The sequence below is a fragment of the Trypanosoma cruzi genome, genomic scaffold, assembly GCF_000209065.1.
Source record: "Trypanosoma cruzi strain CL Brener 1047053517167 genomic scaffold, whole genome shotgun sequence".
Lineage (NCBI taxonomy): Eukaryota > Euglenozoa > Kinetoplastea > Trypanosomatida > Trypanosomatidae > Trypanosoma > Trypanosoma cruzi.
In genome coordinates this window covers 8,728-20,515 of record NW_001849497.1, presented here as the reverse complement: position 1 = coordinate 20,515, position 11,788 = coordinate 8,728, and the positions used below count along the sequence as shown (strand labels likewise).

The window sequence follows — 11,788 nt, the reverse complement described above, 5'->3', positions numbered from 1 at the left end:
AGGAATAGTAACAATATATATATATATATATATCAACAGCGCTGAATAGATATTAGTACCGATATTTACATGCCTATCTATATAAATATACAGTCAATAGAATAGCATTTCAATAAACCAAGAAGCCAAGCAATCTGTCGAATTTTAGTGGAAGGAAGGGATATATCCATATCTATACAGATGCATCAATAAATAAAAATAAAGTAGCGTTTTGATACTCATACCATATCGATATACCTATACATTGATCAATGCATATTTTCATATCTATACCCCTCCATATAATTTTTTTACCGTTCTTTCTTATTTGTGGCATTTTGCTTCCGTTATATTATGTATTCTTCTCCCGTGAGTTCATGCTTACGTTTTTAGAGCGCATAGGCATTCCGTCCCGCGGACAAGGTTTCATACGCACTGAAGCACCCCATCGGACAAAAGTCGCAAGGGGCTTGCGAAGCCCATCTCAGTTGAATGGCGATTGCTATCTTGTTTGATCTCCTGAGGAGCCGCGAGGTGTGATTGCGTTGCCCCTGCCACCCAACACAATGACAACTTTCAGCGAGCAGTTTGCAGGCTCATTGTGCAGTTATTATTGAGGTGTACTCCACACCCGTATTTTGGGAGTGAATGCACGGTGTACCTGTAGAGGATGCTGAGGGCGGCGTCAGCGAGGCATGGGATAACATGTGCTCCGGAACAAGTGTGTGGCGTTGGCCAGAGGAGGTCTTGTGTCAACGGCATCATTGATTGATGGCCGGTGGTTTTGGGGCTTCGGTATTCGGAGCCTTAAGGACTGGAACGCTGCTGGCTGACCAGGTGCCACTCGCCATCCGATCCCTCCTGGATGTGGCTTAAAAGACGGTGCGGCGGGGGAAAAGGAGTAGGACATTCTGTGGACATGCACGTGGACGTGTCAGAGCGTCACGATATCCCTCAACAAGTGTGGAGCCCCCGAATTGATGATTCGACCATCCTGATAAAACTGCCTGGGGTGGAGGTGAGTGCGTTGACTTCCGTTTCACCTAATTTTCCTTCAGCTGACAGGCTGCGCAGCGGACGTGGAGGGACATCATGCTCACCTGTTTCCGGCGTGTGCGATGCCGTTTCCCACAAATGAGGGCGATTTCGCCGATGATGTACTCCGTCGTCCTCACTTGATTCCCTTGACGACACGATGTAACGCGGGGTTGGTGCTGAGCGACGAAAGCCTTCCGTTTTGCTTGGAAACAAAACGGCGAGCCCATGAAGAGACATGCTGCTCGCGACTGGTTGATGCTTGGCCTGGGAGGAGTCTGGTTGCCACCGTGGAGCATCTCATTTGCTTGATTGCAGCGCCCTCTACGCGTTGCACAGTTCTTGTGCTCCTGAGTAGTGCCGATAAGGGCGGATTGCATGATGGTGTTTCATTGCTGGAAGGCTCTGTAAGGAGGAAAAATATTGTTTTTTTTTTTTTTTTTCTTCATGGAGGAGAAGAATACGTTCCTTGATTCAAGTACGAATGCCTTGTTGCAGTTCTTGTTGGCCGTTGGTGGCTTTGGTGTTTATTCCAATCAATGGTTCTCACTGGCGGTTTTACGACCGAATATTGACGGGTGTCGTCGTTTTTGGTCCACGTTGCTTGGCCCAACAATAAATTATTGGTGCAGCTGGACAAAGAATTTCCTGTAGGCGTGGATCATGTTTTGCAGAATATGCCCACAACGGCTACTGACCGGGCTGGTGATTGTTGCGTCCTGTATGACTCTGACAACGTTCTTGCGGATTTCACTCTGTTGCGTGCAAATGATGTTACATCTGTGCCTCTTCGTGTGGCAGAGGCCTGAACCAACGGGTGCTAGAGTGTTGTGATGAATTCGAGCACAGACAACTCTCATGTTGCTCATCGTTGTGCTCGTTTTCACTGCGGTCCTTGACGTGGGGAACATTTTATTATTGTGTGCGGTATGGGGATCACTTATCCGGTGGCATATCGCAGTGTGGCGGTATTTGGTCAAAGGACCCTGTGGAATAGTTTGTGAGGGCGAAGGATGATGGCAGGACTGTCATGCCCGCACAGAAGGAGACGAGAATAGGATGGTTGATGTGCCCTTTAACACTGTGCTCTCGATTGCGTCATTGGATGCGTGCAGAGCAGGTGGCTCTCCGGTGTCTGTTGGCTTCACGGCCAACCCGCTGGTCCCTTCTGAAGGGCATTCAGGAGCATTTGTTCTCTGAGGGAGTTTCTGCTGTGTGGTCCGCACACTGCAGTGTCCGCTCCATTGGGCTTTTTCTTTGCTGAGAGGATGGTCTGTTGCACTTCTTGGACCCCTGTGGTGAGGGAGGGACATGGGGCAACATGCCCACCTTTTTGGTGGTGGCGCACCGCGTACTTGTAGCCGCGTTACGCAGGAGGCATAATCATCTGTAGCAGGATGAAAGCAACGTGTTCTTGTCCCTTGCCAGCAATGAACGGTCTTCTTGTTATTTTGTTGGGGTGTTTCTGCTGGATGACGAGTTTGCAAATGGTCACGAGGGATGTGTGGCAGCAGGGATTGAGTGCCGCTTTGTTTTTTTCTGACGGGCGGTGTCGAGGAATTACAGGCGCTTGCAGATGTTGTTGCCGGTGTGAGGGCAGTTGTTTCAGCGACCCGAAGCGTGGCTGTTGGGAGGACGAGTTTCACTCTTGCAGCTGAGGCAGGCATCGACGAGGCGAATGTGCGTGCTCACCATCCTACTTTCTGTACTGTTTTGCCGCGACGACTGGATCTGATCGCCAGCCACGTTGGGCCATCGCCATGTGGCTGCAACGTTGCCTTGAAGGGGTCGAGAGGCCGCAGAGCATGGCGTTTGTATTCATTTGTGGAAGTGTCACGGGGTGAGAAATGCGGGCCTTTTGACATCTGACATCTCGCTGCCTTTTGATGCCATATTTGCTGAGTCCGTGGGTGCCGTGTGACGCTCCTGCCTTTCACTGGATGATTGGAGCTGCTGAGATGTGGAGGGCATTTGCTGCACCTTCCTTTGGTATCTTTGTCGCACGCCGTGTTCGAGATGGTTTTCTATTGCTGCACTGCATGGGGTGCTGCAAGGCACTAATTTATGCCATGCGGTGGAAATATTTGACCTCACTAACGTGCTCCTAGAGGGTGGGAGTGGCGATCCTCCGGCGCGGGTGATCACTGACGGGTTCACACGCCCCTTTGAACTTGCTGTCCCTTTGTTGTACTTTCATGGACTGACCGCGGATATTGCAGAATATATTCGGGCTGCTGCAGTGCCCCATGCATTCAAGGTGTTGTCCTCCGCGCCGTCAACCTCGGCAGCTGACCGACTGGCTTCTTTGAAGGATTTGGGAGGAGGATTCGCTCAATTTGTTTCACGGCTGGAGTCAATTCCTCCATTTCTGTCAGCTAGACACGCCCACACCGTCACTTTGCTTTTTTTCCTTCAATGGGAGGAAAGGGTGATGACGAACCTTGGGAGACAGTGGCTCTTTTTGTTTCAATCGCCGGAGATCGATCGGCGGCAGTCGATACATCAGCCCTTCCTGAGGGTCGGTGACAGACACTCTGTGGCCGAGACGATTTGGATGGGAGTTCAGAGGGGCAAAATCCGCGCTTTATTTCCGTGCTTATGCCGACGGGATGTAAGTATTTGTCCCTTCCTGTGATGCCTCGGGTGTGCCGTGAAACTACATTGAGGAGAGCACGAGGCGTTAGTGTCACTGTTATTTTTTTAGGCGCCACTGCTCTTTTTGGGTGTGTGATTCGACTGTGTGGTGGGTCGGTTGAGGGGGAGGACGTGGATGGGCCGCGCCTATCCGACTGCTGCACCCCATTTTGCTGAACGCCCTGAACGAATTGCTGGTCCTCTTTTGCTTGCCTTACCGGGCCTGGCGACCTCTTGAGGAGCGGTGCGGCGGCGTGGACTGTCGGGCTGCTGAGGAGGCCGTGGCTGCGCGGGATGTCCTGCGGTATTTTTTGCGTTTCGGGACTACTGTAGAGAAGAGGACATTTCATGCCTCCTTCACGTCCAGGAGAGTCAATGGAGGGATCACGGTTGTGGGATCTCACTTCACGAGGGCCTGCGCCCGTTGATCGCGTCGACGGTGCGCTCTGTGTGTCTTCGACCCCTGCCGGAGCATCCCGCTGTTTTTGTTCCGGTGAACGGGAAAATCCACCGACACGCCGAGGGAGTGGTGGGGATGTTGCAGCGAGGAACGCTTTAAAGGCCCTGCAGTGAGGGAGCGCTGCTTGCAAGGATCCCGCAGCACTTGGGATTTTTCTTGCACTTACTTTCTGCTGTCTGTCTGTTGGTTGGTGCTGTTTGCCGGAGGGTGTATTGGCCCGTGCGCAAACGTCAGTGTCTCTGCTTCTGCCTGCGGCCTCACAGTGCTTGAGCCGTTGTGGACGGGGAGATTAATTACTGTCGCGGTTACGACGACGCTGGTGTGTTACACTGTGGATGGCGGCGCCACCCACTCCCCTGCCACGCTCTGTTTTGGTGCTTTTTAAATTTTAATTTGATTTCTTGCGCGCAAACACAGACGAAGAAGGAAAACAAATGCGAATCGATACTGTGAAATTCGAAGGCTCTGAAAGGACCAACAGCACACACACACACACATACATATTTATATGCTCTCACGTGTTGCTGCAGTGAAGGCACCCCGCACACACAACCGTCGCCGCGTGACCGGATCCAGCGGAAGGAGGAGGGAAGGAAGAGAGAGTGAGCCGCAGAGGCCCAACATGTCGCGGCGTGTGTTTGCTTTCGCGGTGCTGCTCTTCCTTGTTGTGTTGATGTGCTGCGGTACTTGTGGAGCCACGCCTGCAAAGGATAATGATGGCAAGAATGATTTAAGAAGTGTTCAGGGGCCGGAGAGGGTCGATCTATTTTTTTCACGGAAGAAAGTGTTGCAGCTCAGGGATGAGGTTGTTCCAGGCACGCCAAGGGATTCATTTGTTTTACCCTTTCTCGTCAGTGCTGGTGGAGTGGTGGCTGCTTTTGCCGAAGGTCACATTTGGATGCCGGATATCAAGGTGGCCAACTAACTAAGCCCTTTTCTTCTGATGTTGTTGCGGGGCACATTGACCCTGCGTGGGATTGTTCCACTCTTGTTGGTGAGGTCAATAAAAGATACATGGAGCGCACACACTGTGCTTGGTGCAGCGGAGGGAAAGGAGGGTTTGGGTGTTGTGCACCACTCCACAACAATCACGAAGGGTCACGGAGTGTTTCCTCTTGCGGGAGGCTCGGATGTGTCCTACGAAGGTGGGTGCTGGAGAGAGGGCGGCTTGGAGCTGGAATTGGTTGTGGGTGATGTCACGAATCCCACGGGTGGCAAGCAGAGTGGACGGCTCGAATGGGGCGACCCCAAACACTCTCTAAACTGATCTCTTCTGCTTCTCACGAAGGTGAACGGACGGAGTTCATTGCTTCTGGTGGCGCAGGTGTTGTGATGGAGGATGGCACCTTCCTGTTTCCTCTGATGGCGAAGAATGAGGCAGAATACGTTTGCTCCATGACCATTTACTCGACGGACAGCGGCAGTGCCTGGGCGCTCTCTGAGGGCATGTCCCCTGCGAAATGTCTTAACCCCCGCGTCACCGAGTGGGAGGGATCACTTCCCATGATTGTTGACTGCGAGAATGGCCAGAGGGTGTACGAGTCGCGTGGCATGGGGACAACGTGGACGGAGGCCATCGGGAAGCTTTTAGGCGTGTGGGTCAACTCAGGATCGGGAGCCTCGCAGAAGGAAAGCCTGCATGTGGATGCCCTCATCACTGCGACCATTGAGGAAAGGAAGGTCATGCTGTACACTCAGAGAGGGCACGCCTCGGTGGAGAATAAGGCCAATCCGCTTTACGTTTGGGTCACGGACAACAACCGCACGTTTTACGTTCGACCGGTTGTCATGGACAGTGCTGCGGATTGGGAGCTCGTCAGCACCCTGCTGTACTCGAATGGGGATTTGCATCTTTTACAACGGAGGGGCAACGGTGAGGGCCGTGTCATTTTCCCGCCTGACGGAGGAAGTGAGTGCAATCAAGTCCGTCTTCAGTACTGGGGCGCAAAAGGACACTTTCTTCTCCAGCGTGTCTATACCCACGGCGGGTCTGGTGGCAGTTTTGTCCGATGCGGCCAGTAATGGCACGTGGAACGACGAGTACCTTTGCCTGCATGCGACGGTGACGAATGCATTGAAGGACAGCGATGGGTTCCGATTCACGAGAATTGAGTCCAGGGCAATATGGCCCGTGAACACTCGCAGTGATAATGTGCGTCATGTATTCTTGAGCCACCACTTCACAGTTGTGGTGTCGGTGACCATCGAAGAGGCTCCGAGTGGGAACACTCCTCCACTGACTGCGGTGTTGGCGAACACTGCGTCCAATCGTACCATGGGACTCTCTTGCAGCCACAATAAGAAGTGGGTGATTTCGTCCGAAGGCACGACAAAAGCACGGAGGAGCACTTGGGAGCCGAAGAAGGAAGAGTACCAAGTGGCACTCATGCTGCAAGGCAACAAGGCCTCTGTGCACATTGATGGTCAGTTGCTGGGGGCGGAATAGGAAGAAGTGCTGTTAACAGGTCAGAAGCCACCTGATGTACTGAGGTTTTGCTTTGGCGCGTGCGGTGGGCATTAATCTCATGTGACGCTGACGAACGTCTTTCTGTACAACTGCCCACTGAACTCCACTGCGATGCGTGCACTCAAGGACAGAGACCCCGTTCCGACGAGGGAAGCGTCTCCGACACCACCCGAGAAGATTCGGGTAATTGACAGCGTCAGAGAGCACGTTGCTGGGGATATTACGGAAGAGAAATGAATGAGCACCACGCCCCTGGACACGAATTCCCATTAAAAAAAGTCACCTCGCAGGGTGTGGAGCGGTGTGAGTCCCGACGACCACCTCGCCTCTCTCAACGACGTGAAATTGATACTGCGTGATTTAAGAGGTAACAACACCGTGCGTGTGTGCGTGTCGTGTGTGTTGCTGCTTCTACTGGGATTGTATTTGGGTGGTGGCAGTCTTCTGAGCCACGGAGTGTGGATCTGCGACTCCTCACGGAGAATACATGCCGCATTGCCCGTCCTTTTTTATACCACCGTTTTAATTCTATTTTACTGCTCGTTTGGTTCTTCAATGTCTTTGCTTTTCAGTGTTCTTTTTAATGTAGTTCAGCCGGAGTAATAACTAGTTTTGTTTTTGCTTTACGTGGTGTTTGGCTGCTGCGCACCGTCATGAGCGACGTGTTTCCCTCTCTTGTTTGCTTTCTTGTAGCCCACACGCGGTGCCGGCCCTTCGGCTGCGCGTTCCACGGACTGCACGAAACACGAATTGGAAGAACAGGCCGATTGCTGCATGAAATGTGAGGGATGTTTTGTGGGCTGGTGGGACAGTGCAATTTCTTTTTTTAATTTGGTTTTTCTCTTCCTTCCTGGTGCGGGCGATATGTATAAACACAAACACACGGTCGTTTTGTTGTGCTGATCGGCACATGAAATAAAAGTCTTGCCGCATCAATTTTTTCATTATTTTTTTCTTTTGTTTTTGGGAGTTATCCCGGACTTCCACCCCTTTTTTTTCCTTTTTTTTTTAAAATCCCTGCGGCTTGTTTCTGTAGTTACCGTGTCCGCTGTCACCTTGTGTTACTGTGTCTCTTTTGTTGTCCCTCTGCTGGCTGTGCTTTTGACACGCCCTTATTTCATATTCTTCTCCGCTAGAGGCACTGATGGTCCGCGACGACGATTGTTTGTGCTCCCCTTTGCGATGGCAGGAGGGTGACTGGGCGCCGGCCTGCTGAGTGCACTCGGAGGGAGCGGATGGTGTGCGCCGTGCCTCATTTGTCAGTGTGGGACGCCAACCCGCCGGTGAAGGGAGAAGTGAAGGACTGCGGTATGCACTTGGATGTGCCCCGTCCCTCTCGTTGCCGCCGTGTTTGTGCTGTCCGCATGGCTCTATCCTGCGGTGCGACGTCGGTGGCACGGCTATTGCATGTGTCATTGTGCATGTGCTGTGCGGCGGGCTTCTCTTCGCCATGGCACCGCCCTTGTGTGCGGGAGAGTTGAGTGAGTGAGGGTGGCCGTTGTTTCCGTACATTGTGTTCTTTCACAAAAGTGGCACCTCTCGGCCGCCTCTCGCAGTTCCCATGCCGTGTATTGAGAGGATTTGAGGGTCTGCTTCATGTACAAGGAGGACAACGAGATGCAGTGCATGACGGCCAACCTGATCCGCATGTGGTTGCGGCGCAGCGGGAGCGCATGACGGACTGCCTGTGCTGGGAGGGGCGCGTGTTGGATTGAGCGTGGCGTGCCTGTGAGGGACTGAGGAGAGAGGGAATAACAGTAATGGTGACTGTGGGAGTGTGAGGAACGGTGCACGGCGAGGAGCGCTCCTCTTTTGTTTTGATTGTTGTTAACCGCGCCCACCCAATTGTTGTTGTGGTGGTGTGTGACTCTCATTGCTGGATGGGACGGTGCGTGGTTGCGTGACTTGTCTCTCCTTTTGCTTTCATTCTGCGTTGACGGGGAGTTAGTTTGTGCTGAAGGCTACACGCAAGTGACAGGAGTGATGGCGATGATGATGACTGGCCGTGTGCTGCTGGTGTGTGCCCTCTGCGTGCTGTGGTGCGGTGCCGGCGGTGTTTATGCGAGGGATGTCGACACCAACGCAGTGGGTGGCTGCATGGCGTCGGGAGTGTTGGGTGAGAATGGATCCCACATGCCTGAGGGATGTAATAAAACTGCGATTACGGTGCCTTTGCGGTCAGTACTGCCCATTACTGCCGTCGAAGCCTCGGCTGGAGAAGATGTTTCTCCTGCTGCTGGTCCTTCTGCTCCTCCTACTGGAGGTCAAGGCACCGGTGTCATTTCTTCTGGCTCATCTGCTTTTCCTCCCGCTCCTCCTGCTGCTCCTCCTTCAGCTGCTCCTGTTGTTGATTCTTCAGTTGGCAGCGGTGATGGTAAGGCGGAGTCCTCAGGCAGTCATCCATCTAACACAACAGGGGACTCTTCAACAGGAGATCAGACGCCTGCTGCAGCAGCGGCTAACAACTCCTCGCCACCCGAAATACCGGCAGGAGCGACATCCGGCACTGAACACACACGACAAGAAGAGGAAGAGGAAGAAGATCATGAAAAGCAGCAGCAAAGTGATGAAACACAAGTCCAACAACATCAACAGCATGAACACCCCGCGGAAGGTGGCGAAGAATCCGCGAAGGATAAAAACGCCCTTCGTACAAATGCCACCGCAAATACCGGCGACAGTGACAGCAGCACCGCGGCCTCCCACGCCACCTCCTTTCTTTTGCCTCTTCTTGTTGTTGTTGCGTGTGCGGCTGCGGCTGCGGTGGTGGCCGCGTGAGAGTGAGTGAGAGAGCGCCATGCACCGCCCGCACACACACTCGTCTTTCACCCACTCTGTGTGTGTGTCCCCTTGCATGGACTCTCGCCCTCACCTCATCCCACGAAGCACACACATAATGTGCCCATTGTATATATGCATGCACACCCATGCAGGCCCGTTGGTGCCCTCTTTTGCACGACACGCAGCGCTGCCGTCCTGCCTGGCTGCATGGGCGGAGCACCGTAACTTTTGTTTTGTTTTTCCATTGCATTGAGTGGGCGACCTCTCTCTCTCTCTCTCCCTGTGTGTGTGTGTTTTGCTTTACGGGAGCAATGAGAGTGTGTGTGCTGGTCGTCCCACACTTTTTCTTTCTTGTTTTTGTTTTTTTTATTTTTTTAAGTGTGGTTATGTGCGCCCACTACCCTTTTTTCAGTTATTAGCTTGCTTTGACTGCGGACGCTTAAAATTTCTCTTTTTTGTATTCTTATATTTTTCCTCTCTTGCTGAGAGAGTGTCAGCCTCTTGGTTCTTTGTGACGCCACCAAGTTCTTTCTTCAACTACGCCATGAGTCTGTTGATCTTATTCACCCGCGTCTTTTGGCGCTGCTGGTGCTATTGTTGATGTCTGCGATGTGATTTGCTAGCGGGTGTCTCGTTGTCAGCCTGACGCATCCTTGGTTCCTTGACTATTTGTTGCGTACGGACGGCGCGTGGGTGTCTTTGGTGATAGTGAGGGACGCGTGTCTCAGAGCGCAGGATGCGTCGCGGGTGTACAGCGTCGTTTGGAAGGACCGATGGGTGCTCATCCGCATCCAGGCGTCATCAGCGGACTGTGAGGACAGCAGGAGGCACTGCGGCTCCAATTGGTGTTGCACAGCGACTTTATTTGACGGGGTTTTTGTTTTGCGTCTCTTGGGGTTTTAGTGGGGGAATGCGGGAGGTTGAGGGCATTAGGACTGAATTCATTTGGGTTGCTGCGTTCCATTGACTTGCGGCCAGTCGTGGCACTCTTTTGGGGTTTGGCAGCCCGTGTCTTTTGTTTACTTCCCACCACACCACGTGGATAACACTGATCCGAATAACATTTGTCTGAGTGCGTGTGAGCTGCTGCCGTGCGTGGTGCGTGGACTATTTGATTGTGTGGGGAGGTGCATGGAGTGACGAATACTTCTGTTTGGCGTGTCGCGGTGTGTCGGAATGGTGTTCGGATGACATGTGGAGGGTGTCGCTTGTGATTTGTGTGTCTTCTCTGGTGGGGCCGACATGTGTGCGGGGATTGTGGCATTGTTGGCTGGCAGCTCCACGTCACTTTTCAGCATTCCTGGATGCGCTGAGGAATGACGGCTGGCGACCAGCGTGTTGGTGCTGCTGGTGGGAATAAGTGCATGGGGAATAGGCCACTTTCTCTTTCCCATTCTGGAGCCGATGAACTGGCACGAGGGCACCGGCTGCAGGCTGCCTGCCAGCACGTGTGAGCAGCGGGTCCATGCACACACCGACGCTCATCGCAAGAGCTTGTGTGATCACAGTGGCCTTTTGTGGCGTGCTTTTATGGGCGTCAGCCCGTCGAAGAATGTGTGAAGCAAACGGCTGACCGCACACGAGGAAAATAAGTGCGTGCACTGTGCCGTGTTTCAGCGTCGATGGCAGGGCGGCAGGAAGCCCGTGCTGGCAACCGAGATCTTTGCGTCGCGAGGGATGTCGGTGTTGATTTTGGATCGTCGAGGGTGAAGTGATTTTGCTGCTGCCCGTGTGTGTGGCCACTCCGGCAGAGGGCGGAAACAAAAGGGAGGGATGCAGGCGCTGCGTGTGTGTGTGTGTGTGCAGGTGCCATGCAACAACGTCACAACAAACATGCTGCGACTCGGTGACCCTCACAACGTTGCGGTCCTCACGAGCAGCCGAGGCACGGCCCACATCGATGCGCTTAGTGGACGGAGTGAGGCATCTTTTGAGGCGCTGCAGGGAACAGGATGTGTTGGCGCAGCCACGACGTGCATGGAGTGTCACGATGGCACAGTCAGCTGTGGCTGGTGGAATGTTTACTTCTTGGAGGCAACAGAGAGAGAGAGGGAGAGAGCTGCTCCTGCTGCTGGCGTTGTTGCTGCCTCTTGTGGCCTCCCATGCCGATTATTTTCAGTTCGCCGATCATAGGTGGCATGCCTCCACTAGTGACGTCGTCTGCAGGCATTTCACAGCACCAGTGAAACACACATCACGTCGCATGCTTTGGCTGCGGATATGGTGTCGTGAGTGCAGCCGGCATTATTTTGCCCGACTCCTTTTCACTGCTTTGCGACAAGTAGATGCGTCGCCGCTCGAGTCATTCACTGCAGCTCCGTGTGTTGTACTGCCAGCACAAGACTCTCCTGTTGTCTGACGCCTGGCTGACAGTCAAGCACCACTGCGTTGGGACATGCAAGGATGTGGACTGCCGCTCACGGTGTTGGGCA

At 53.2% G+C, this 11,788-nt stretch overlaps 1 protein-coding gene and 2 pseudogenes across 1 annotated transcript, besides 4 other annotated features; all 3 read left to right on the top strand.

The window, feature by feature from the left end:
* Positions 1 to 8,271: a sequence feature (areas not merged during assembly with more than two copies in the genome that could not be assigned to a particular haplotype).
* Positions 14 to 33: a microsatellite.
* On the top strand, positions 334 to 4,134 carry Tc00.1047053511787.30 (annotated as a pseudogene).
* On the top strand, positions 4,617 to 6,812 carry Tc00.1047053511787.20 (annotated as a pseudogene).
* Positions 8,272 to 11,788: a sequence feature (heterozygous, Esmeraldo-like haplotype).
* On the top strand, positions 8,559 to 9,353 carry Tc00.1047053511787.10 (mucin-associated surface protein (MASP), putative; the record flags this gene model as incomplete). Its single annotated transcript, XM_801760.1, has 1 exon — positions 8,559 to 9,353. One exon carries the CDS (start codon positions 8,559 to 8,561, stop codon positions 9,351 to 9,353), a length of 795 nt encoding a protein of 264 aa, XP_806853.1.
* Positions 9,698 to 9,732: a microsatellite.